General features: G+C 63.8%; 3 protein-coding genes across 3 annotated transcripts in view; all 3 read left to right on the top strand.

The window, feature by feature from the left end:
* Positions 1–4,501, top strand: part of LOC135288756 (hypoxia-inducible factor 3-alpha-like) — a 23,071-nt gene extending 18,570 nt beyond the window's left edge. The window contains 6 exon segments of the mRNA XM_064402149.1: positions 296–479; positions 1,517–1,623; positions 2,515–2,659; positions 3,542–3,667; positions 4,115–4,140; positions 4,314–4,501. Of these exon segments, the coding sequence (XP_064258219.1) occupies positions 296–479; positions 1,517–1,623; positions 2,515–2,659; positions 3,542–3,667; positions 4,115–4,140; positions 4,314–4,501 (776 nt within the window).
* A 1,631-nt stretch (positions 4,502–6,132) lies between these two features.
* On the top strand, positions 6,133–10,537 carry LOC135288818 (hypoxia-inducible factor 3-alpha-like). The gene is made up of 5 exons (XM_064402211.1): positions 6,133–6,214; positions 7,256–7,515; positions 8,130–8,199; positions 8,893–8,950; positions 9,862–10,537. Exons 2-5 carry the CDS (start codon positions 7,274–7,276, stop codon positions 9,921–9,923), a joined length of 432 nt encoding a protein of 143 aa, XP_064258281.1. The 5' UTR covers positions 6,133–6,214; positions 7,256–7,273; the 3' UTR covers positions 9,924–10,537.
* Positions 10,538–12,389: 1,852 nt separating this feature from the next.
* Positions 12,390–24,429, top strand: PPP5C (protein phosphatase 5 catalytic subunit). Its single transcript, XM_064402205.1, has 13 exons — positions 12,390–12,537; positions 14,473–14,714; positions 16,776–16,923; positions 18,076–18,197; positions 18,284–18,349; positions 18,441–18,539; positions 18,632–18,737; positions 20,245–20,387; positions 20,992–21,079; positions 21,186–21,226; positions 22,025–22,203; positions 23,212–23,293; positions 24,129–24,429. Exons 1-13 carry the CDS (start codon positions 12,420–12,422, stop codon positions 24,189–24,191), a joined length of 1,497 nt encoding a protein of 498 aa, XP_064258275.1. The 5' UTR covers positions 12,390–12,419; the 3' UTR covers positions 24,192–24,429.
* The last annotated feature ends 1,439 nt before the right edge of the window (positions 24,430–25,868 follow it).

Raw genomic sequence — 25,868 nt, 5'->3', positions numbered from 1 at the left:
GTAAATCCCGAGCGGTTTTTTTGTGGATTTTTCTGGATTTTTGTGTAAATCCCGAGCGTTTTTTTCCTGGATTTTTCTGGATTTTTGCTTAAATCCTGAGCCGTTTTTGGGGCACTTTTGGGTAAATCCCGAGCAGATTTTTTGTGGATTTTTCTGATTTTTGTGTAAATCCCGAGCGTTTTTTGGGGCATTTTTTTGGGGTAAATCCCGGCGGGTTTTTTTCTGTATTTCCGTGTAAATCCGATCGTTTCCCGGGCATTTCCCGCTGATTCCCGCCCCCAACGCCCCCGCCCAGGTGCTGCACTGCGCGGGGCACATGCGGACGTACGCGGGGCGGGGGGCGGCGAGCCCCCGCTGCGCTGCCTGGTGCTGATCTGCGAGGCCATCGCGCACCCCGGCGCCATCGAGGCGCCGCTGGGCTCGGGCACCGTGCTCACCCGCCACTCCATGGACATGAAGTTCACCTACTGCGACGACAGGTGAGACCCCCGGCACCCCCCCGGGACCCCCACGGGACCCCCGGATCTCCGGGTTCTGGGTTTGTTACACCCTGTAAAGATAGAACCCCAAATATCCCATTAATAACCCAAAATTCGGCACTTCTGGGCCCCAAAAATCCCCCAAATCCCCCAAAACCCAGCAGCCCCAGACCCCCGGGAACCCTTGGGACCCCCCCCGGGACCCCCCGGGACCCCCACGGGACCCCCGGGATCTCCGGGTTCTGGGTTTGTTACACCCTGTAAAGATAGAACCCCAAAAGTCCCATTAATAACCCAAAATTCGGCACTTCTGGGCCCCCAAAATCCCACAAATCCCCCAAAACCCAGCAGCCCCAGACCCCCGGGACCCCCCCGGGACCCCCATGGGACCCCCACGGGACCCCCACGGGAACGCCACGGGACCCTCGGGTTCTGGGTTTGTTGCACCCTGTAAAGATAGAACCCCAAAAATCCCATAAATCCCCCAAAATTCAGCACCCCCCACATTGTGAACCCTCACACTCCGAAATTCCCAAAAAAATCCCCAAAATCCCCCAAACCTGGCGTCTCCCCGGTGTTTTTGGGTGCAGGATCGGGGAGGTGGCCGGGCACCCCCAGGATTTTGGGGTCACACCGATATTGGGTAATTCTCTGATGATTTTGGGGTGCCGCGGTGGTTTTTGGGGTGCAGGATCGGGGAGGGGGCCGGGCACCCAGGATTTTGGGGTCACACCGATATTGGGGTAACTCCCCGGTGTTTTTGGGGTGTCCCCCCGGTGTTTTTGAGGGTGCAGGATCGGGAGGTGGCCGGGCACCCCAGGATTTTGGGGTCACACCGATATTGGGGTGTCCCCCCGGTGTTTTTGGGGTGCAGGATCGGGGAGGTGGCCGGGCACCCCAGGATTTTGGGGTCACACCGATGTTGGGGTGTCCCCCCGGTGTTTTTGGGGTGCAGGATCGGGGAGGGGGCCGGGCACCCCCAGGATTTTGGGGTCAGAGCGATGTTGGGGTGTCCCCCCGGTGTTTTTGGGGTGCAGGATCGGGGAGGTGGCCGGGTACCACCCCGAGGAGCTCCTGGGCTGTTCCCTCTACGAGTTCGTCCACGCGCTCGACTCCAACACCCTGAGCCGCAGCGTGCACACCCGTGAGTGCCCCCGACCCCAAAATGTCCGTGGGGAACCCCAAAACCCCCCGGGGACCCCAAAATGTCCGTGGGGAACCCCAAAACCCCCCGGGGACCCCAAAATGTCCATGGAGAACCCCAGAAACCCCCCGGGACCCCAAAATATCTGTGGGGAACCTCAAAACCCCCCGGGAACCCCAAACCCCCTCGGGAACCCCAAAAGCCCCTCAGGAACCCCAAAATCCACCTGAGAACCCCCAAAACCCTCTCGGGAACCCCAGAACCCACTCAAAAACCCCAAAATTCCCTCAGGGATCCCAGAACCACCTCGGGACCCCCAACCTCCCGCCGGGGACCCCAAAATCCGCCTGAGGACCCCAAAATCCCCTCGGGAACCCCAAAATCTCCATGGGGAACCCCAAAATCCACCTGGAACCCCAATATTCTACGGGAAATGTGCTCTGCACCTGGAAATGCAATTCTGGTGACCCCAATCCCCCCCGATGTCCCCAATCCCCCCAATGTCCCCAGTGTCCCCAATGTCCCAATGTCCCCAATGTCCCCATGTCCCCAATGTCCCCAATGTCCCCATGTCCCCAATGTCCCCAATGTCCCCGATGTCCCCGATGTCCCCAGTGCTCAGCAAGGGCCAGGCTGTCACCAGCCAGTACCGGTTCCTGTCCCCATGTCCCCATGTCCCCAATGTCCCCAATGTCCCCAATGTCCCCAATGTCCCCAATGTCCCCAATCCCCTCGATGTCCCCGATGTCCCCAGTGCTCAGCAAGGGCCAGGCTGTCACCAGCCAGTACCGGTTCCTGTCCCCATGTCCCCAGTGTCCCCATGTCCCGATGTCCCCAATCCCCCCGATGTCCCCAATGTCCCCAATGTCCCCAATGTCCCCGTGTCCCCAGTGCTCAGCAAGGGCCAGGCTGTCACCAGCCAGTACCGGTTCCTGGCCAAGCGCGGGGGGTTCCTGTGGGCGCAGACCCAGGCCACCGTCATGGGCGGGGGGCGCGCGGCGCCCGAGGGCATCGTGTGCCTGCACTTCGTGCTCAGGTGGGGACACGGGGACACCGGGGGGACATGGGGACATTGGGGACACCGGGGGACACCGGGGGGACATGGAGACATTGGGGACACTGGGGACACTGGGGTCACTGGGGTGACACAGCCCCCAAGGGCATCGTGTGCCTGCACTTCGTGCTCAGGTGGGGACACCGGGGACACCGGGGACACTGGGGGGGCATGGGGACATTGGGGACACCGGGGGGGATTGGGGACACTGGGGGCATTGGGGTCACTGGGGACATTGGGGGGATTGGGACACTGGGGGGAATTGGGGACACTGGGGGTATGGGGACATTGGGGGCATTGGGGACATTGGGGACACTGGGGACATTGGGGTCACTGGGGACATTGGGGACATTGGGGTCACACAGCCCTGAGGGCATCGTGTGCCTGCACTTCGTGCTCAGGTGGGGACACCGGGGGGGCATGGGGACATTGGGGTCATTGAGGGGACATTGGGGACAGCAGGGAAATTGGGAACACTGGGAATTGGGACACTGGGGACATCGGGGACATGGAGGGGACGTTGGGGGAATTGGGACACTGGGGACACCGGGGGGATTTGGGACATTGAGGGTCACAGGGGACACTGGGGAGGGTCGCAGGGGACCCCAAAATCCCCCCCGGGGACCCTCCAAGCCCCTCTTTGGGATGTGGGGACCCACAAAATCCCCCCGGGGACCCCCAAGCCCCTCTTTGGGATGTGGGGACCCCCAAAATCCCCCTCTGGGACCCCCAAGCCCCTTTTTGGGGGGGTGGGGACCGCCCAAGCCCTTCTTTGGGATGTGAGAACCCCCAAAATCCCCCCCGGGGGCCCCCCCAAGCCCCTTTTTTGGGGGTGGTCTCGGCCTGACGCCCCCTCCCGCGCAGCCGCGTGGAGCAGCGCGGGCTGGTGCTGTCCCTGGAGCAGACCCAGCGCCGCGATTTGGGGAGGGGGCGCCGCCCGCCGCCCCCCGCCCCCCGCCCCGCCGGACGCCGTGCTGGACCTGAGCCTCGGTGCGGACTGGGAAGGACTGGGAGCCACTGGGGGGATTTTGGGGGGGTTCTGGGGGGGTTTTGGGGTCTGGGGGGGGTCCCGAGGGTCCTGGGGGGGGGGGTCCGGGGTGATTTTGGGGTTTTTTGGGGGGCTCCCAGGGCGGTTTTTGGGGAGGTTCTGGGTTTATTTTGGTTTGTTTTTTTTTTTTTCGGGGATCCCGGGATAATTTGGGGACTTTTCCGGGGGTCTCACCCTCCTTTTCCCCCCCAGGCCTGGGGGGTCCCGGGGGTCCCGGGGGTCCTGGGGTGGAATTTAGGATTTTTTGGGTGGTTTTGGATGACTTTGGGGTCGTTTTTGTTGGTCCCGGGGCAGTTTTTGGGGGGTCTCTGGTTAATTTGGGGATTTTTCCGGGGGTCTCGGGGTGATTTGGATTTTTTTCGGGGTCTCACCCTCCTTTTCCCCCCCAGGGCTGGGGGTGCCGGGGGTCCCGGGGGTCCTGGGGTGGATTTGGGATTTTTTGGGTGGTTCTGGATGATTTTGGGGTCGTTTTTGGTGGTTCTGGGGTGGTTTTGGGGCGGTTTTGGGTTTATTTTGGGGATTTTTTTGGGTGTTTTGGGGTGATTTGGGGACTTTTCCGGGGGTCTTTACCCTCCTTTTCCCCCCCAGGGTTGGGGGTGCCGGGGGTCCCGGGGGTCCTGGCCTTCGTGCGCCCCTCCCACGTGCCCGAGGCCGCCCTGCAGAGGGACCCCCGCCGCTTCTGCTCCCCCGAGCTCGTCCGCCTGCTCGCCCCCATCTTCGACCCCCCCCCGGCGCCCCCCGCCCCCCCGCGCCGCCCCCGCAGCCCCTCCCGGTGAGTGGGGGGGTCCCCGGGGAAATTTTGGGGGTTTTTGGGGGGGTTTGGGGTTTTTGAGGGGATTTTGGGGGGTTTTTAATGCGGTTTTGGGGGATTCTGGGGGATTTGGGGGGGTTTTTAAGGCGGTTTTGAGTTTTTGGGGGGGGGGTCTTTGGGGTCTGGGGGGGGTTTTGGGGGTCTTGGATTGTTTGGGGGGGTCTTTGGGGTCTGGGGGGGTCCTGGGTGGTCTTGGGATTTTTTTTGGGGGGGTCTTTGGGGGAGTTCTGGGGTTTTGGGGGGGATTTGGGGGTTTTAATGGGGTTTTGGGGTTTTTGGGGGGGTTCTTTGGGGTTTGGGGGGGTTTTGGGGGGTCTTGGATTGTTTGGGGGGGGTCTTTGGGGTTTGGGGGGGTTTGGGATTTTTTGAGGGGGTCTTTGGGGTCTGGGGGCTTTGGGGGGTTCTGGGGGATTTGAGGGGGAGTTTAATGGGGTTTTGGAGTTGTTTTGGGGGGGCTTTGGGATCTGGGGGGATTTGGGATTTTTGAGGAGGGTCTTTGGGGTCCTGGGGGGTCTTGGGATTTTTTTGGGGGGTCTTTGGGGGAGTTCTGGGGTTTTTGGGGGGATTTGGGGGGGGTTTAATGCGGTTTTGGGGTTTTTGGGGGGGTCTTTGGGGTCTGGGGGGGTTTTGGGGGGTCTTGGATTGTTTGGGGGGGGTCTTTGGGGTTTGGATTTTTTGAGGGGGTCTTTGGGGTCTGGGGGGTTTTGGGGGGTTTAATGGGGTTTTGGAGTTGTTTGGGGGGGGGTCTTTGGGGTCTGGGGGGGGGTTGGGGTGGTCCTGGGGGGTCTTGGGATTTTTTGAGGGGCGTCTTTGGGGTTTGGGGGGTTCTGGGGGTCTTGGATTGTTTGGGGGGATTCTGGGGGGATTCGGGGTTTTTTTAATGGGGTTTTTGGAGTTGTTTGGGAGGGGTCTTTGGGTCTGGGGGGTTTGGGGATTTTTTGAGGAGGGTCTTTGGGGTCTGGGGGATTTTGGGGGATCTTGGGATTGTTTGGGAGGGGTCTTTGGGGTCTCAGGGGTTTTTTTGGGGGGAGTTCTAGGGTTTGGGGGATTTTTTGAGCGGGGTCTTTGGGGTCTGGGGGCTTTGGGGGGTCCTGGGGAGTTTGGGGATTTCTTGGGGGAGGTCTTTGGGGTCTGGAGGTTTTTTTGGGCTCTCGGGGGGGTCCCAGAGAAGCTTGGGGGGATCTGGGGGGGTCTCAGAAAGACTGGGGGGGGGTCTGGGGGTTTTGGGGTCTGGGGGTTTCTGGGGTCTGGGGTTTTGGGTCTGGGGGTTTCTGGGGTCTGGGGGTTTCTGGGTCTGGGGGTTTTTGGGTCTGGGGTTTTGGGTCTGGGGTTTTTGGGGTCTGGGGGTTTTTGGGTCTGTGGGTTTTTGGGTCTGGGGGTTTTGGGGTCTGGGGGTTTTGGGGTCTGGGTGTTTTGGGGGTCGGGGGAGTTTTGGGGTCTGGGGGCGGGGTTTGGGCTCTGGTTTTTGGGGTCTGGGGTTTTTGGGGTCTGGGGGTTTTTGGGGTCCGGGGTTTTTGGGGTCTGGGGGGGGTTTGGGCTCTGGGTGTTTTGGGCTCTGGGGTTTTTGGGTCTGGGGGTTTTGGGGTCCGTGGCTGTGCCCCCAGCCCCCCGGGCCGAACCGGTGCTGCAGGTACAGAAGATTTTTGGGGGGAGCCGCGGCCCCGGGACCACCCTGCAGGTAAAGGGGGCGTGGGACCCTCTTGGACCCCCTCCCCAAATCCCAGCCCATAATGGGAGAGGACCCCAAATCCATAAATGGGACCACGACTCACATCCCCTAAATGGGTGGGGACCCCAAATCCTGACCTCAAATCCAACCCCAATCCCAACTCATAAATGGAAGGAGACCCCAAATCCCGACCCCAAATCTTGACCCCAAATCTGATCCCAAATCCCAACCCCAAATCCCAACCCCAAATCTCAACTCCATAAATGGCAGGAGACCCCAAATCTGACCCCAAATCCCACCCCATAAATGGGAGGAGATCCCAAATCCCATCCCATAAACGGGAGGAGACCCCAAATCCCAACCTCAAATCCCAACCCATAAAAGGAAGGAGACCCCAAAATCCCAACCCCATAAATGGAAGGGGACTCCAAATCCCACCCCATAAACAGAAGGGGACCCCAAATCCCGACCCCAAATCCTCCCCCATAAATGAGACCCCAGACCCGCCCCTGACCCCAAACCCCACCCCTGACCCCAAACCCCACTCCATAAATGGGACCCCAATCCCCACCCCTGACCCCAAACCCTGCCCCTGATCCCAAGCTCCGCCCCTATCCCCAAACCCCGCCCCTATCCCCAAACCCCACCCCAGACCCCAAACCCCGCCCCCTGACCTCAAACCCCATCTGATAAATCGGACCCCAAACCCCGCCCCTGACCCCAAACCCCACCCCAAACCCTGACCCCAAACTCTGCCATTGACCCCAACCCCCACCCCATAAATGGGACCCCAAACCCCGCCCCTGGCATCAAACCACGCCCCTAACCCCAAACCCCGCCCCTGACCCCAAACCCCACCTGATAAATTGGACCGCAAACCCCGCCCCTGAACCCAAACCACGCCCCTGACCCCAAACCGCACCCCATGAATGGGACCCCAAACCCCACCCCAGACCGCAAACCCCACCCCTGACCCTAAGCCCCGCCCCCCGAGCCAAGCCCCGCCCCCTCGAGCCCAGCCCCGCCCCTGAGCCCCGCCCCGCCCCGCAGTCGCCGCTGGACCTGGCCATGCTGGCCCCCTACATCCCCATGGACGGCGACTTCCAGCTGGGCGGGGCCGAGCCGCTCAGGGGGCGGGGCCTGCGCCGCCACGGGCCCGCCCACAAGGCCGAGGCCCCGCCCCCGAGGCCCCGCGCCCGCAGCTTCCCCGGGCGAGGCCCCGCCCCCTCGCGGGCTGGCCACGCCCTCCCCAGGTGGGGCAGCGACCCCGCCCTCGGCCACGCCCCGCGGCCACGCCCTGCTAGGAAGAGGTGGGTGGGGCTTGGGTGAATTAATGAGGGGCGGGGCTTGGTTGGGTGTGGCGGCAGGCATGGTATGGGAAAGTGGATCTGGGCGTGGCCTGTGAGGGTGTGTCCAAGGGGGCGTGGCTCGGGGAATACCTCAAGGGGCGTGGCTTGGAGGGAGGGTGTGGGTGTGGGCGTGGCTTTTGGGATGGGTGTGGCTCTGAAGGGGTGGGGCTGGGTTTTTGTGATGTGGGGCGTGGCTTAAAAGGGCGTGGCCAGGAGATGGGAAGGTGTGGTGGGTGTGGCATGGAAGGCGTGGCTATGGGTTGTGGGCGTGGCCAAGGGGATATGGGAGTGGCTCCAGGCTTGTGGGCGTAGTTATGGAGCTGTGGGCGTGGCTATGGGAGTGTGGGCGGGGTTATGACTGTGGGCGTGGCCTGGGAGGGTGTGACGGTGGGTGTGGCCTCTGTGTGTGGGGTTGTGGGTGGGTCCAGTGTGGGTGTGTCGGTGGGCGTGGCCATTGTGGGTGTGTCTGTGGGTGGGACCTTTGTGGGTGTGTCTGTGGGCGGGGCCATGGGGTGTGGGTGTGTGTGGGCGTGGCCATGGGTGTGGTTGTGGGCGGGGCCTGACGCGCTGCCCAGGCCGCGGGAGCCGAGCGCGGAGGAGCCGGGAGCGCCCCTGAAACGGGCGGAGCTGGACCCGCAGCTTCTGGTGCGGACTGGGGACACCGGGGGGACACTGGGGACACTGGGGACACTGGGGGGACATCGGGGACGCTGGGAGGACACTGGGGGGGACACTGGGGGACAGGACAGGGACACTGGGGGGACACTGGGGACACTGGGGACACTGGGGACACTGGGGGGACACTGGGGACACTGGGGACACTGGGGACACTGGGGGGGACACTGGGGACACGGGGGGGACACTGGGACTGGGGACACTGGGGACACTGGGGGCACTGGGGGGGACTGGGGACACTGGGGGGACACTGGGGACACCGGGGGGGACACTGGGGACACTGGGGGGACACTGGGGACAGGACAGGGAAACTGGGGACATTGGGGACATTGGGGGGGACTGGGGGGGACACTGGGGGGACTGGGGGACACTGGGGAGAGTGGGGACAGGACAGGGACACTGGGGACACTGGGGGGACACTGGGAGGGCACTGGGGGGACATTGAGATACACTGGGGGGACAGGGCAAGGACATTGAGGGGACCCTGGGAGGGGTTGGGGGACACTGGGGGATACTGGGGGACACTGGGAAGGGAGGGGGCGGTGACACAGGGAGGTGACACAGGGCCGTGACACGGGGCGGTGACACGGGGAGGTGACACACCGGGGGGGGGGGGTGGCAGCGTGTCCTGTCCCCATTTGTCACCCCCCGTGTCCCCCCCAGGGGCTGCTGCTGAGCGGGGACCCCCCAGGAGTGAGCCTGGGCCAGGAGCAGCCCCTGGGTGAGGGGACCCCGAAACGGGGAGGGGGCACAAAATGGGGAGGGGGCACAAAATGGGGAGGGGGGACAGAAAAATGGGGAGGGGGCACAAAATGGGGAGGGGGGACAAAAAATGAGGGGGACACCAAATGGGGAGGGGGGACAGAAAAATGGGGAGGGGGCACAAAATGGGGGGGGGTGCACAAAATGGGGAGGGGGGACAGAAAAATGGGGAGGGGGCACAAAATGGGGAGGGGGGACAAAAAATGAGGGGGACACCAAATGGGGAGGGGGGCACCAAAGTGGGGAGGGGGGGACCCCAAAAATGGGGAGGGGGACACAAAATGGGGAGGGGGACCCCAAAAATGGGGAGGGGGGCACCAAAAATGGGAAGGGGGGCAGAAAAATGGGGAGGGGGACACAAAAATGGGGAGGGGACCCCAAAATGGGGGGGGACCCTAAAATGGGGAGGGGGCACAAAATGGGGGGGACACAAACAATGGGGAGTGGGCCCTAAAATGGGGAGGGGGCCTAAAATGGGGAGGGGGGACACAAAAAATGGGGAGGGGGACACAAAAATTGGGGAGGGGGACACAAAAAATGGGGAGGGGGACACCAAAAATGAGGGGGGACACCAAAAAATGGGGAGGACCCCGAAAAATGGGGAGGGGGCAACCCGAAAAATGGGGGGGGGGAGACCCCAGAAATGGGGGGGGGGGACCCCAAAATTGGGTGGGGGGGTTGGGAAGATCCCAAATTTGGGGGAGGGGGTGGTTGGGAAGACCCCAAAATTGGGTGGGGGGCAAAAATCGGAGTCCCCCAATATCGGGGGAGGGGGGGCACAGAGGGGGGACCCCCACATTTAAGGGGACCCCCCCAAATCGGGTTTTTGGGGAGGGGGACACCCCGATAATTGCTGTGTCCCCCCCCCAGTGCTGCTGGCCGATGGTCTGACCCTGCCCGGGACCCCCCAAAACCCGGGGGGGGCTCCTTGAGGGGGGGGACGACCCCTCCCCAAAAAAAAAAACCAGCAACGACCCCTCCCCCCTGGCTTTGGGACCCCCCGAAATTGGGGTGACCCCTCCCCAAAATCCACATTTTTGGGGGGGCGGCACCGAAAGCCATCGCCTGACCCCCCCTCCCCAAAATAAAACCGCCCTGGGACCCCCAAATTCCTCCCCAATTTATCCCCCTCCCCAATTAGGGACCCCCAAACCCTCCCCTCAGGGACCCCCACCCAATTTATGACACCCCCTCCCCACAAATTTTCAATTTTGGGGACCCCCCCACCCTTAATTTGGTGCTTTGGGGGGTCCCACCCCCCAATTTGGTGCTTTGGGGGGTCCCACCCCCCAATTTGGTGCTGGGGACCCCTCCCCCATTTGGTGCTGGGCTGAAATCGCCCCTTTTGGGGGGGGGGGGGCTTTGTGTCCCCTCCCCCCCTCCCCAAATCCGGGACCACCCCTCCCCAAATCCCCCCTAAACCCCCCCAAAACCCCCCGAGACCCCCCCTCAGGACCCCCAAAAGCCCCTCAGGAGCTCCCTGGGACCCCCAAGATTTCCCCAAAATTTCTCCAGGACCCCCTGGGACCCCCAACCCCCCCCAAATTCCCCCCAGGACCCCCCAAAACCCCCTCGGGAGCCCCCTGGGACCCCCCAAACCCCCCCAATTCCCCTCAGGACCCCCCAACCCCCCCCCCCAAATTCCTCTCAGGACCCCCCAAATCCTTCAGGAGCCCCCTGGGACCCCCCAAACCCCCCAAATTCCCCCCAAGACCCCCAAATTCCCTCTCAGGAGCCGCCTGGGACCCTCAAACTCTCCTCAAGACCCCCAAATTCTCCCTCAGGAGCCCCCGAGACCCCCCAAACCCACCCAAATTCCCCTCAGGACCCCCAAAACCCCCTCGGGAGCCCCCTGGGACCCCCAACCCCCCCCCCAAGACCCCCAAAACCCCCTCAGAAGCCCCCTGGGACCCCGAAAACCTCCCCCAAATTCCCCTCAGGACCCCCAAAACCCCCTCGGGAGCCCCCCGGGACCCCCAAGACCTCCCCCAAAACCCTCCCAGGACCCCCCAGACCCCCCCCAGACCCCCCCAAACCCCCTCGGGAGCCCCCCGGAACCCCCAAGACCTCCCCCAGGACCCTCCCAGGACCCCCAAGCCCCCCCCAGACCCCCCCCAAACCCCCTCAAACCTCCTCAGGAGACCCCCAGAACCTCCCCCAAAACCCTCCCAGGACCCCCAGACCCCCCCAGCCCCCCCCAGCCCCCATCCCGGAGCCGCTGCACCCACACGCACACCCCTCCCCCCCTCCCCTCCCCCACCCCGGCGCTTTGGGGGGTCCCTGTACGACCCCCCCCCTCCCCCCCCGCGGTGTCCCCGCGGTGTCACCTCCCCCCCCCCCCGGGCTGTCCCCTCCCCCACATAAAGCGCTCTGAAAGCACCGCGGCTGCGGCTGTCACTGGGGACACCGGGGACACGGGGACATTGGGGACATTGGGGACATTGGGGGGGTTTGGGGACATTGGGGACATTGGGGACATTGGGGACATTGGGGGGATTGGGGACATCGGGGACACTGGGGACATTGGGGGGGTTTGGGGGGGTTTGGGGACATCGGGGACACTGGGGACACCGGGGACATTGGGGGGGTTTGGGGACATTGGGGACATTGGGGACAGTGGGGACATTGGGGGGATTGGGGACATCGGGGACACCGGGGACATTGGGGACATTGGGGGGGTTTGGGGACATTGGGGACATTGGGGACACTGGGGGGATTGGGGGGATTGGGGACATCGGGGACACTGGGGACATTGGGGGGGTTTGGGGACATTGGGGACACTGGGGACATTGGGGGAGTTTGGGGACATTGGGGGACATTTGGGGACATCAATGGGGATTGGGGACATTTGGGACACTGGGGGCTTTGGGGACATTGGGGACACTGAGGGGATTGCGGACATTGGGGGGACACTGGGAGGATTTGGGGACACTGGGGGGATTGGGGACATTGGGGGGATTGGGGACATTTGGGACATCGGGGACATTTGGGGACACTGGGAGGGTTTGGGGACATTGGGGACATTGGGGACAGGGGGGACATTGGGGGCGCTGAGGGGATTGGGGACATTTGGTGACACTGGGGACATCATGGGGACATCGGGGACATTGGGGACATTTGGGGACATTTGGGATGGTGGCGACATTGGGGGGACATAAGGCAGGGCCCTGGGGACATTGGGGACACTTGGGGACATTGGGGGCACACAGGGAGTGATGGGGACACAGGGGACACACGGCAGGGTCCTGGGGACACCTGGGGACCCTCGGGGACCCTCGGGGACACTGGGGACCCCCGGGGACCCCGCGACCCCCGCCCGCCCCGCTGCCCCCCGTTTACGACACCGCTCCCCCCTCCCGCCGCGGCTTTGCGACAGCGGCGGTTGGCGGCCGCGCCCGGCGGCGGCGGCGGCGCTTTACGGCCCGGCCATGGCGGAGGGAGAGCGGGCGGGGAACGGCGGCGGCGCCGGCCCCGGGCGGCCCCCGACCTCCGCCGACCTCGAACGGGCCGAGGAGCTCAAGGCCCGCGCCAACGAGTTCTTCAAAGGTACCGGCGGGCAGCGGGGGCTAGCGGGGAGGGAGCCACGGCGGGGAACGGGGGCTGCCAGATAGTGAGCCATAGGGGGAATAGGGGCTGCCAGATAGGGAGCCGCTGAGGGCAGTGCGGGGTAACGGAGGTGCCAGATAGTGATCCATTGGGGGTAATGGGGGCTGCCAGAAAGTGATCCGTTAGACGTACTGGGGGCTGCCAGATAGTGATCCATTAGGGGTAATGGGGGCTGCCAGATATTGAACCATTGGGGGAACGGGGGCTGCCAGATAGTGAGCCATTGGGGGAATGGGGGCTGCCAGATATTGAACCATTGGGGGAACGGGGGCTGCCAGATAGTGAGCCATTGGGGGTAATGGGGGCTGCCAGATATTGAACCATTGGGGGAACGGGGGCTGCCAGATAGTGAGCCATTGGGGGAACGGGGGCTGCCAGATAGGGAGCCATTGGGGGAATGGGGGCTGCCAGATAGGGAGCCATTGGGGGTAATGGGGGCTGCCAGATAGGGAGCCGTTGGGGGAATGGGGGCTGCCAGATAGGGAGCCATTGGGGGTAATGGGGGCTGCCAGATAGGGAGCTATAGGGGTAATGGGGGCTGCCAGATAGGGAGCCATTGGGGGTAATGGGGGCTGCCAGATAGGGAGCCATTAGGGGGAATGGGGGCTGCCAGATAGGGAGCTATAGGGGTAATGGGGGCTGCCAGATAGGGAGCCATTGGGGGAATGGGGGTTGCCAGATAGGGAGCTATAGGGGTAATGGGGGCTGCCAGATAGTGATCCATTAGGGGTAATGGGGGCTGCCAGATAGGGAGCTGCCGCGGTTAACGGGGATTAACGGGTCTGCCAAATAGGGAGCCACGGCGGTTAACGGGGGCTGCCAAATAAGGAGCTATGGGGATCTATAGGGGACAGTGGGGCTGGCAGAGTGGGATCTATAGGGCACAGTGGGGCTGGCAGAGTGGGATCTATAGGGGACAGTGGGGGCTGGCAGAGTGGGATCTATAGGGCACAGTGGGGCTGGCAGGCTGGGATCTATAGGGGACAGTGGGGGCTGGCAGAGTGGGATCTATAGGGGACAGTGGGGCTGGCAGAGTGGGATCTATAGGGGACAGTGGGGGCTGGCAGAGTGGGATCTATAGGGGACAGTGGGGCTGGCAGAGTGGGATCTATAGGGGACAGTGGGGCTGGCAGAGTGGGATCTATAGGGGACAGTGGGGCTGGCAGAGTGGGATCTATAGGGGACAGTGGGGCTGGCAGAGTGGGATCTATAGGGGACAGTGGGGCTGGCAGGCTGGGATCTATAGGGGACAGTGGGGGCTGGCAGAGTGGGATCTGTTGCTGTTGATCCCCCACCATTAGGCACCTGGTCATTCCTGACCTTTGGGGTCTGGTCCCTCCCACCCTTTGCGACCTGGTCACTCCTGACCTTTGGCACCTGGTCACTCCTGACCTTTGGCACCTGGCCACCCCCATCCTTTGGGACCTCGTCACTCCTGACCTTTGGGATTTGGTCACTCCTGTCCTTTGGGGTCCAGCCACTCCACCCTTTGGGACCTGGTCACTCCTGACCTTTGGCACCTGGACACTACTGACCTTTGGCAGCTGGTCACCCCTGTCCTTTGGCACCTGGTCATTCCCACCCTTTGGGACCTGTTGACTCCTGACTTTTGGGACCTGGTCACCCCTGTCCTTTGGGGTCCAGCCACCCCACCTTTTGGGACCTGGTCACTCCTGACCTTTGGCACCTGGCCACTTCTGACCTTTGGGGTCCAGCCACCCCCACCCTTTGGGCTGTGGTCTCTCCTGACCTTTGTCACCTGGCCACTTGACCCTTTGTGCTCCGGGCACCCCTGTCCCTCCCCGCTGCCCCGTGCCAACGCGCATCCCTGCGCGTGTGCACGCGTGTGTACATGCGTGTGCGTGCGTGTGCCAGGCAAGGACTACGAGAACGCGGTGAAGCTGTACAGCAGCGCCATCGAGCTGAACCCCTGCAACGCCATCTACTATGGCAACCGCAGCCTGGCCTACCTGCGCACCGAGTGCTACGGCTACGCACTGGCCGACGCCACGCGCGCGCTGCAGCTCGACGGCAAGTACGTCAAGGGCTACTACCGGCGCGCCGCCAGCAACATGGCCCTGGGCAAGTTCAAGGCCGCGCTGCGCGACTACGAGATGGTGAGAGCCGGGGGGGTCAGTGTGTCCGTCCTGGGGTCAGTGTGTCTGTCCTGGGGTCAGTGTGTCTGTCCTGGGGTCACTGTGTCCATCCTGGGGTCAGGGGAGGGCTGGGGACATCCCCAGGGTCAACGTGTCCATCCTGGGGTCAGTGTGTCTGTCCTGGGGTCAGTGTGTCTGTCCTGGGGTCAGTGTGGGTCACCTGGGGTCACAGGGCCAGCAACATGGCCCTGGGCAAGTTCAAGGCCGCGCTGCGCGACTACGAGATGGTGAGAGCTGGGGGGGTCAGTATGTCCGTCCTGGGGTCAGTGTGTCCGTCCTGGGGTCACTGTGTCCATCCTGGGGTCAGTGTGTCTGTCCTGGGGTCAGTGTGTCCGTCCTGGGGTCAGTGTGTCTGTCCTGGGGTCACTGTGTCTGTCCTGGGGTCACTGTGTCCATCCTGGGGTCAGGGGAGGGCTGGGGACATCCCCAGGGTCAACGTGTCCATCCTGGGGTCAGTGTGTCTGTCCTGGGGTCAGCGTGTCTGTCCTGGGGTCAGTGTGTCTGTCCTGGGGTCACTGTGTCTGTTCTGGGGTCAGGGGAGGGCTGGGGACATCCCTGCGGTCAGCGTGTCCATCCTGGGGTCAGTGTGTCCGTCCTGGGGTCAGTGTGGGTCACCTGGGGTCAGTGTGGGTCACCTGGGGTCACAGGGCCAGCAACATGGCCCTGGGCAAGTTCAAGGCCGCGCTGCGCGACTACGAGATGGTGAGAGCCGGGGGGGTCAGTGTGTCTGTCCTGGGGTCAGTGTGTCTGTCCTGGGGTCAGTGTGGGTCACCTGGGGACAGTGTGTCCGTCCTGGGGTCAGTGTGGGTCACCTGGGGACAGTGTGTCCGTCCTGGGGTCAGGGGAGGGCTGGGGACATCCCTGGGGGCAGCATGTCCATCCTGGGGTCAGTGTGGGTCACCTGGGGTCAGTGTGTCCGTCCTGGGGTCAGGGGAGGGCTGGGGACATCCCCAGGGTCACTGTGTCCATCCTGGGGTCAGTGTGGGTCACCTGGGGTCAGTGTGTCTGTCCTGGGGTCACTGTGTCCATCCTGGGGTCACTGTGTCCATGCTGGGGTCACTGTGGGTCACCTGGGGTCAGCGTGTCCATCCTGGGGTCAGTGTCCCCCACGCCCTGAGACCATGTCCCCAGTTGTCCCCACACCCTGAGTGACTGTCCCCACACCCTGGGGCCATATCCCCAGCTGTCCCCACACCCCGAGGGACTGTCCCCACACCCCGAGGGACTGTCCCCACGCTGTCCCCAGCTGTCCCTGGCTGTCCCCACACCCCGAGGGACTGTCCCCATGCTGTCCCCACACCCCGAAGGGCTGTCCCCACCCCCAGAGGGACTGTCCCCGGCTGTCCCCACACCCCGAGGGGCTGTCCCCACCCCCCGAGGGGCTGTCCCCGGCTGTCCCCGGCTGTCCCTGGCTGTCCCCACACCCCAAGGGACTGTCCCCACACCCCGAGGGACTGTCCCCACGCTGTCCCCGGCTGTCCCTGGCTGTCCCCACACCCCAAGGGACTGTCCCCACACCCCGAGGGACTGTCCCCCACGCTGTCCCCACGCTGTCCCCGGTTGTCCCTGGCTGTCCCCACACCCCGAGGGACTGTCCCCACACCCCGAGGGACTGTCCCCAGCTGTCCCCACGCTGTCCCCAGCTGTCCCTGGCTGTCCCCACACCCCGAGGGACTGTCCCCATGCTGTCCCCACACCCCGAGGGGCTGTCCCCACCCCCCGAGGGGCTGTCCCCGGCTGTCCCCGGCTGTCCCCACACCCTGAGGGACTGTCCCCACACCCCGAGGGACTGTCCCCATGCTGTCCCCACACCCCGAAGGGCTGTCCCCACCCCCCGAGGGACTGTCCCCGGCTGTCCCCGGCTGTCCCCAGCTGTCCTCCACGCTGTCCCCAGGCTGTCCCTGGCTGTCCCCCCGCTGTCGCCAGCTGTCCCCACGCTGTCCCCAGCTGTCCCCACGCTGTCCCCACGCTGTCCCTGGCTGTCCCCACGCTGTCCCCAGCTGTCCCCGGCTGTCCCCGCAGGTGGTGAAGGTGAGGCCCAACGACAAGGACGCCAAGCTCAAGTACCAGGAGTGCCACCGCATCGTCAAGCAGAAGGCCTTCGAGAGGGCCATCGCCAGCGACGAGCACAAGCGCTCCGTGGTGGACTCGCTGGACATCGAGAGCATGAGTGAGACCCCCGCCCGCCCGGGGGGCACTTTGGGGGGCTCAGGGGGCACTTAAGAGGGGCTTAGGGGTCACTTTGAGAGGCTCAGGGGTCACTTTCCGGGGGTTCAGGAGTCACTTTGGGGGGCTCAGGGGGCACTTGGAGTGGCTTAGGGGTCACTTTCCGGGGGTTCAGGGTCACTTTGGGGGGCTCAGGGGGCACTTTGGGGGGCTCAGGGGGCACTTGGAGTGGCTTAGGGGTCACTTTCGGGGGGTTCAGGGTCACTTTGGGGGGCTCAGGGTCACTTTGAGGGGTCTCAGGGTCACTTTGAGGGGCTCAGGGGTCACTTTGGGGGGCTTAGGGGTCACTTGGATGGGCTCAGGGTCACTTTGAGGGGCTTAGGGGTCACTTTGGAGGGCTTAGGGGTCACTTGGATGGGCTTAGGGTCACTTGAGGGGCTTAGGGATCACTTTCGGGGGGTTCAGGGTCCCTTTGTAGGGCTCAGGGGTCACTTAGGGGGGCTCAGGGGTCACTTGGAGGGGCTCAGGGGTCACTTGGAGTGGCTTAGGGGTCACCTTGGGTGCTTAAGCGTCACTTGAGGGAGCTCAGGGGTCACTTTGAGGGGCTCAGGTGTCACTTTGTAGGGCTCAGGGGTCACTTAGAGGGTTCAGGAGTCACTTTGGGGGGCTCAGGGGTCACTTGGATGGGCTTAGGGTCACTTGAGGGGCTTAGGGGTCACTTTCGGGGGGTTCAGGGTCACTTTGTAGGGCTCAGGGGTCACTTAGGGGGGCTCAGGGGTCACTTAGGGGGGCTCAGGGGTCACTTGGAGGGGCTCAGGGGTCACCTTGGGTGCTTAAGCGTCACTTGAGGGAGCTCAGGGGTCACTTTGAGGGGCTCAGGGGTCACTTTGGGGGGCTCAGGGGTCACTTTGGGGGGCTTAGGGATCACTTTGAGGGGTTCAGGGGTCACTTTTTGGGGCTTAGGGGTCACTTTTTGGGGTTTAGGGGTCACTTGGAGGGGCTTAGAGGTCCCCAGCACCCCCTGTCCTTGGGGCACGGTGGGAGACCGTGTCCCCAGGCTGTCCCCACACTGTCCCGGGGCTGTCACCCCTCTGTCACTCCTCTGTCCCCTCGCTGTCACCCCACTGTCAGCCCTCTGTCCCCTCTGTCCCCGCAGCCATCGAGGACGAGTACAGCGGCCCCAAGCTGGAGGACGGCCGGGTGACCTTGGCCTTCATGAAGGACCTGATGCAATGGTACAAGGACCAGAAGAAACTCCACAGGAAATGTGCCTACCAGGTACCCCCAAACCCCCCAAAACCCCCCCAAAACCCCGCTGTCCCCACGTGTCCCCCCACGTGTCCCCACGTGTCCCCGCCGCGCAGATCCTGGTGCAGGTGAAGGAGGTGCTGGCCAAGCTGCCCACCCTGGTGGAGACCACGTTGAAGGAGGTGGGTTCCCCTGGCCGGGGGGGCGTCCCCGGGGTGTCCCCCCCGTGCCAGCGCGGTGACGCGGGTGCCACCGCCGCGTGTCCCTTGGCAGACGGAGAAGGTGACGGTGTGCGGGGACACGCACGGGCAGTTCTACGACCTGCTGAACATCTTCGAGCTCAACGGGCTCCCCTCCGAGGCCAACCCTTACGTATCCACACCCCGGGGGTCCCTGGGGCGGGGCGGGCTCGGGGGGGACACCGGGGACACGCCGGGGGTGTCGTTGTCCTCAGCTGGTGACAGATTTTCAACGGGGACTTCGTGGACCGCGGCTCCTTCTCGGTCGAGGTCATCCTGACGCTCTTTGGCTTCAAGCTGCTCTACCCTGACCACTTCCACCTGCTCCGAGGTACTGCCAGGGCCTGGGGGGCGCGGCCCGGGCCCCCCCGGCTGGGTCTGGGCGGGTCGTGTCCCCACAGCTGTCCCCAGTTGTCCCCAATTGTCCCCATTGTCCCGATGGATCACTATCTGGCAGCGCTTGTTGTACGCTATAGATCACTTTCTGGCAGATCTTGGGGAGTTTTTGTCTCCTCCCTGTCCCTGTCCCTTGGGCTTGGGGACATCCCTGTCCTGTCCCTTAGGGTTGGGGACATCCCTGTCCCTTGGTGACATCCCTGTCCTGTCCCTTAGGGTTGGTGTTGGTGCCATCCCTGTCCCTTGGTGACATCCCTGTCCCTTGGGATTGGTGCCATCCCTGCCCCTTGGTGCCATCCCTGTCCCTTTGGGTTTGGTGCCATCCCTGTCCCTTGGTGACATCCCTGTCCTGTCCCTTTGGGTTTGGTGCCATCCCTGTCCCTTGGTGACATCCCTGTCCCTTTGGGATTGGTGTCATTCCTGACCCTTTGGGATTGGTGCCATCCCTGCCCCTTGGGGACATCCCTGTCCCATCAGGGCTGGGGACATCCCTATCCCTTGGGGACATCCCTGTCCCCATCCCCAAGACCAGCTCGTGGTGCCACATCATGGGGTCGTGTCCCCTCTGTCCCACTGTGGGGCACATCCCATGTCCCCCGCGGGGTGCAGGACCCTGTCCTGTGTCACAGGGCCACCTCCCCTGTCCCCAGCCCTTGTCCCCTGTCCCTCCTGGGGCCATTCCCTGTCCCACGTCCCCCACCCCACATTCCTGGGACTGTCCCACCCTGAACTGGGAGCCGTGTCCCCAACCCCGGCAGTGTCCCCAACCCCGGCAGTGTCCCCAGGTGTGGCAGTGTCCCCAACCCCGGGCAGTGTCCCCAGCCCCAGGCAGTGTCCCCAACCCCGGCAGTGTCCCCAGGTGTGGCAGTGTCCCCAGCCCCGGGCAGTGTCCCCAGCCCCGGCAGTGTCCCCAACCCCGGGCAGTGTCCCCAGCCCCAGGCAGTGTCCCCAACCCCGGCAGTGTCCCCAGGTGTGGCAGTGTCCCCAGCCCCGGGCAGTGTCCCCAGCCCCAGGCAGTGTCCCCAGGTGTGGCAGTGTCCCCAGCCCCGGGCAGTGTCCCCAGCCCCAGGCAGTGTCCCCAACCCCGGCAGTGTCCCCAGGTGTGGCAGTGTCCCCAGCCCCGGGCAGTGTCCCCAGCCCCAGGCAGTGTCCCCAACCCCAGCAGTGTCCCCAGGTGTGGCAGTGTCCCCAGCCCCGGGCAGTGTCCCCAGCCCCGGCAGTGTCCCCAGCCCCAGCAGTGTCCCCAGGTGTGGCAGTGTCCCCAGCCCCAGGCAGTGTCCCCAACCCCGGCAGTGTCCCCAGCCCCAGCAGTGTCCCCAGCCCCGGGTGGTGTCCCCAGCCCCGGGCAGTGTCCCCAGGTGTGGCAGTGTCCCCAGGTGTGGCAGTGTCCCCAGCCCCGGGCAGTGTCCCCAGGCATGGCAGTTGTCCCCGTGTCCCCTCAGGGAACCACGAGACGGACAACATGAACCAGATCTACGGCTTCGAGGGCGAGGTGAAGGCCAAGTACACGGCGCAGATGTTCGCGCTCTTCAGCGAGGTCTTCGAGTGGCTGCCGCTGGCCCAGTGCATCAACGGCAAAGTCCTGGTGAGGGGACACCGAGGGGACACCGGCACCGGGGGTCACTATCTGGCAGCGCCCATTGGCTCTGATGGATCCCTATTTGGCAGCCATTTTGGCTCACTTTCTGGCAGCCCCGTTGATTTGAATGGATCTCTTTTTGGCAGCCGTTTTGGCTCACTTTCTGGCAGCTGTCATTTTCAGGAGTGGATCCCTATTTGGCAGCCGTCTGGGGGGCTCACTATGTGGCAGCTGTCATTTGCAATAATGGATTCCTATTTGGCAGCCGTTTTGGCTCACTTTCTGTCAGCCCCGTTGATTGTAATGGATCCCTATTTAGCAGGTGTTTTGGCTCACTTTCTGGCAGCCCCGTTGATTGTAATGGATCCCTATTTAGCAGGTGTTTTGGCTCACTATGTGGCAGCTGTCATTTGCACTAATGGATCCCTATTTGGCAGTTGTTTTGGGTCACTATCTGGCAGCCCCGTTGATTGTAATGGATCCCTATTTAGCAGCCACCTAAAATTGGGGGGCTTTGACCCCCCCCGTCGCTGTCGCTGTCCCCTGGGGTTCGGGGTGTCCTGTGCCCCGTCCCTGCTGTCCCCAACGTCCCCACGGCGTGTCCCCCCAGATCATGCACGGGGGGCTCTTCAGCGAGGACGGGGTGACCCTCGATGACATCCGCAAGATCGAGCGGAACCGGCAGCCCCCGGACTCAGGTGGGACCGGGACCCCCCGGGATGTCCCCACGGTGTCCCCACGGTGTCCCCACGGTGTCCCCAAGGCACGGGGCTGAGCTGTGACCCCCCCTGTGTCCCCCCCCAGGGCCGATGTGTGACCTGCTCTGGTCTGACCCCCAGCCCCAGGTGAGCTGTCACCCCCTTGGGGATGTCCCCTGCCCTGTCCCCGTGTCCCAGGGGTGTCCCTAGGTCCTGGCAGTGTCCCCTGCCCTGTCCCCATGTCCTGGGGGTGTCCCCTGCCTTGTCCCCACGTCCTGGGGGTGTCCCCGTGTCCTGGGGGTGTCCCCTGCCCTGTCCCCAAGCCCTGCTGCTGTCCCTTTCCGTGCCACCCTCTGCCATGTCCTGGTGTCCCAGTGCCACTCTCTCTTCTCCTGTCCCCACCCTCCCAATGCCACCAGTCCCGCCACCACCTCCCCCATGCCAGCTGACCTTGCTGTCCCCTGGGGGTGTCCCCTGATGTCACCAATGTCCCCGATGTCCCCAATCCCCCCAATGTCCCTGATATCCCCAATGTCCCCATGATGTCACCAATGTCCCCATGGTGTCCCCAGAACGGGCGGTCGGTCAGCAAGCGGGGGGTCAGCTGCCAGTTTGGCCCCGATGTCACCAATGTCCCCAATGTCCCTGATATCCCCAATGTCCCCAATCCCCCCAATCCCCCCAATGCCCCCAATGTCCCCAATGTCCCCATGGTGTCCCTGTGTCCCCAGAACGGGCGGTCGGTCAGCAAGCGGGGGCTCAGCTGCCAGTTTGGCCCCGATGTCACCAATGTCCCCGATGTCCCCAATGTCCCACATGTCCCCAATCACCCCAATGTCACCAATGTCCCCAATCCCCCCAATGTCCCCAATGTCCCCATGATGTCCCCAATGCCCCCAATGTCCCCAATGTCCCCAATGTCCCCAATGTCCCCAATGTCCCCAGAACGGGCGGTCGGTCAGCAAGCGGGGGGTCAGCTGCCAGTTTGGCCCCGATGTCACCAAGCGCTTCCTGGAGCGGAACCGCCTGGAGCTGATCATCCGCAGCCACGAGGTCAAGCCCGAGGGCTACGAGGTGGCCCACGATGGCCGCTGTGTCACCGTCTTCTCCGCCCCCAACTACTGGTGAGGGACACGCCTGGGGACACAGGGGACACGGCAGGGGCACGGCTGGGGACACGGCTGGGGACACAGGGGACACGGCTGGGGACAGCTGGGGATGGCTGGGGACACGGCTGGGGACAGCTGGGGATGGCTGGGGACACAGGGGACACGGCTGGGGACAGCTGGGGACACGGCTGGGGACAGCTGGGGATGGCTGGGGACAGCTGGGGACAGCAGGGGACACTGTTGGGGACATGGCTGGGGCACGGCTGGGGACATGGCTGGGGACAGCTGGGGACAGCTGGGGACACTGCTGGGGACAGCAGGGACACGGCGGGGGACACAGCTGGGGACACTGCTGGGGACACTGTTGGGGACACTGCTGGCAACATGGCTGGGAACAGCTGGGGACACGGCTGGGGACACAGGGGACACAGCTGGGGACACTGCTGGGGACATGGCTGGGGAGAGCTGGGGACAGCTGGGGACAGCTGGGGACACGGCTGGGGGACATCTGGGGACATGGCTGGGGACATCTGGGGACACGGCGGGAGCGCTGTGGCCTTGGGTTTGTCCCCCAGTGTCACCTCGGTTCGGTGTCCCCTGAGCCACGTTGGTCACTTGGTCTGGTGTCCCCAAGCCCGGTGTCCCCTGATCTGAAATGTCCCCAAGCCCAGTGTCACCTGAGCCACCTTGTCCCTTTGGTTTTGTCCCCAGTGTCTCCTGATTTGCAGTGTCCCCAAGCCCGGTGTCCCCTGACCTGAAATGTCCCCAAGCCCAGTGTCCCCTGAGCCACCTTGTCCCCTTGGTTTTGTCCCCAGGTGTCCCCTGAGCCACAATGTCCCCAAATGTCCCTGTCCCTCATGGATCCCAGCCTCGGTGGCCCACTGGGGCTGTGCTGTGGTGTCCCCAAATGTCCCCAGTGTCCCCAAATGTCCCATCCCTGGTGGTCCCCCAGCCTCGGTGGCCCATGGGGGTTGCACTGTGCTGTCCCCCAGTGTCCCCAATGTCCCCAAATGTCCCCTGCAGTGACCAGATGGGCAACAAGGGCTCCTACATCCACCTGCGGGGCAGCGACCTCCGCCCCGACTTCCACCAGTTCACAGCAGTGGTGAGTCTGGGGGCTCTGGCACCCCCAAAATTCACCCCAGGGAACCCAAAATACAACCCAGGGACCCCAAAATCCACCCCAGGGACCCCAAAATTCACCCCAGGGACCCCCAAATCTGACCAGGGACCCCAAAAATCCACCCAGAGCCCCAAAATCTGCCCAGGGACCCCAAAATCCACCCAGGGACTCCAAAATCTGCCCAGGGACCCCAAAAATCCACCCAGGGACCCCAAAATCCACCCAGGGACCCCAAAATACAACCCAGGGACCCCAAAATCCAACACAGGGATCCCCAAAAACGCTGGGGGTCTCAAATTTATGGGGGGGAGAAGCCCAGGGGTTATTGGGGGGGGGCTCTTGGCGGGGTCTCATCGTTTTTGGGGGATCCCAGGGGTGATTTGGGGGGACTTTTAGGGGGTCTCATCCTTTTGGGGGGGTCTCATCCTTTTGGGGGGGTCCCAAAGGTTATTTGGGGGGATTTTTGGGGGTCTCATCCTTTTGGGGGGGTTCTTGGGGGGGGTCTCATCCTTTTGGGGGGACTTTTAGGGGGTCTCATCCTTTTTGGGGGGGTCCTAGGGTTTATTTGGGGGGACTTTTAGGGGTCTCATCCTTTTGGGGGGATTCTTGGGGGTCTCATTTTGGGGGGGGTCCTAGGGGTGATTTGGGAGGACTTTTAGGGGGTCTCATCCTTTTTTTGGGTGGCCTCTTTTGCCTCTCACCTTCACGGGGTGACCCCAGGAGCTTTCGGGGTGCTCAGGCCGTGTCCGGGCTGCCAATTTGGGGAGGGGGCGTCCCCCCCAACCCCCCCTGAACCCCCCTTTTTGCCCCCCCCCAGCCTCACCCCAACGTCAAGCCCATGATGTACGCCAACACCCTCCTGCAGCTGGGCATGATGTGACCCCCCCGCGGGGGTCCCCACGACCCCCCGCACCCCAAAACCCAACCCCGACCCCCCCCCAAAAAAAAAAAAAGCCCCCGGCGCCCCCCAGGGGGGTTTTAATATATTGGAAGATTGTATTTATTCCCCTCCCAGTGCTCCCAGTGCTCCCAGTTCGGGGCAGGAGGGGCTGGGGCGGCACCTCCCGGGTGTGGGGAGGGGGTCTGGGGGTCTGGGGGGGGGGGGTCCTGGAAATGGGGGGGGTGGGGGGGACCCCTCCCCTCTGCTGGCACTGCCCCCCTCCCCCTCCCCAAAAACAAACGAGCAATAGGTGCGAGGAGGGGGAGGGGGGAGGGGAGGGGGGGGTCCCGCGCCGCCCCTCCCCCTCCTTTCCCCCCTCCCCCACCCCCCCCGCCGTGCGGTTTTACCATCTCTGTAATTAATTAATCACGTTCAATAAAGTTAATTAAAAGCCCGCTCGCGAAGGGCTCCCGGCCGCTAGGGGGCGCTGCGGCGGCGCGGGCGGGGGGGGCTGCGGCCGCTAGGGGGCGCTGCGGCGGTTGCCATGGAGACCGCGCCCCGCGTCGGGTCGTTGCCATGGCGACAGGGATGGAGGGCGGGGGTCGTCCTTGGGAACCCCAAAACAGCCCCAGGGACCCCCAAAACTGCCCTGGGACCCCCAAACCCAACCCCAGGGACCCCCAAACCTCACCCAGGGACCCCAAAACCCCCCCAGGAACCCTCAAAACTGCCTTGGGGACCCCAAAATCTCACCCAGGGACCCCCAAAACTCACCCAGGGACCCCAAAACAGCCCCAGGAACCCCCAAACCCAACCCCAGGGACCCCCAAACCTCACTCAGGGACCCCAAAACCCCCCAGGAACCCTCAAAACTACCTTGGAGACCCCAAAATCTCACCCAGGGACCCCAAACTTCACCCAGGGACCCCAAAAACTCACCCAGGGACCCCAAAACCAACCCCAGGAACCCCCAAACTTCACCCAGGGACCCCCAAACCTCACTCAAGGACCCCAAATCCTCCCTGGGGACCCCCAAACTTCACCCAGGGACCCCAAACCTCACCCAGGGACCCCCAAACTTCACCCAGGGACCCCAAATCTTCCTTGGAAACCCCCAAAGCTCACCCAGGGACCCCAAATCTTCCCTGGGGACCCCCAAAGCTCACCCAAAGACCCCAAGTCCTCCCTGGGGACCCCCCCTCAATTCAGAGAGCCTCAAGTCCCACCCTGGAGCCCCCCCCAAAACTTCCAGAAGTTTCTTGAGCTCCCCCGAACTCCCTCTTGGGGAGCTCTGGGGTTTATGGGGGGACCCAGAGGGGTCGTTGGGGGGGCCTGGACCACTCTGAGCCCCTCCCAGTTTGGCACTGGGACCAGTTCCAGTGGCAGAGCGACCTGCCAATCAGCGCCGCGCAGCCAATAGGAGAGCGGAGCGCCTCCGTTAGTCGAGCCGCTCAGCCAATAGGAGAGCGGAGCGCCTCTGTCAGCCGCGCCGCTCAGCCAATAGGAGAGCGGAGCGCCTCCGCTGGTCCCGCCCCCAACCGAGAGCGTCGGACGGGTCCGAAACGTCTCGGAATGACCCAAAATCACCTCGGAATGACCCAAAATTACCTCGGAATGACCCAAAATCACCTCGGAATGACCCAAAATTACCTCGGAATGACCCAAAATCACCTCGGA

This window comes from Passer domesticus, chromosome 35 (genome assembly GCF_036417665.1).
Source record: "Passer domesticus isolate bPasDom1 chromosome 35, bPasDom1.hap1, whole genome shotgun sequence".
NCBI lineage: Eukaryota > Metazoa > Chordata > Aves > Passeriformes > Passeridae > Passer > Passer domesticus.
This window is presented reverse-complemented; position numbering and strand designations above follow the sequence as displayed.

Bases quoted from the DNA above. Each gene is read 5' to 3' on its own strand.
- PPP5C (XM_064402205.1), top strand. From the start codon at position 12,420: ATGGCGGAGGGAGAGCGGGCGGGGAACGGCGGCGGCGCCGGCCCCGGG. The intron at 21,227-22,024 runs GTGAGCTGTCAC...CAATGTCCCCAG, and splicing joins GGTCTGACCCCCAGCCCCAG to AACGGGCGGTCGGTCAGCAA. The intron at 23,294-24,128 runs GTGAGTCTGGGG...GCCCCCCCCCAG, and splicing joins TCCACCAGTTCACAGCAGTG to CCTCACCCCAACGTCAAGCC.
- LOC135288818 (XM_064402211.1), top strand. From the start codon at position 7,274: ATGCTGGCCCCCTACATCCCCATGGACGGCGACTTCCAGCTGGGCGGG. The intron at 7,516-8,129 runs GTGGGTGGGGCT...CGCGCTGCCCAG, and splicing joins CCACGCCCTGCTAGGAAGAG to GCCGCGGGAGCCGAGCGCGG. The intron at 8,951-9,861 runs GTGAGGGGACCC...TCCCCCCCCCAG, and splicing joins GGGCCAGGAGCAGCCCCTGG to TGCTGCTGGCCGATGGTCTG.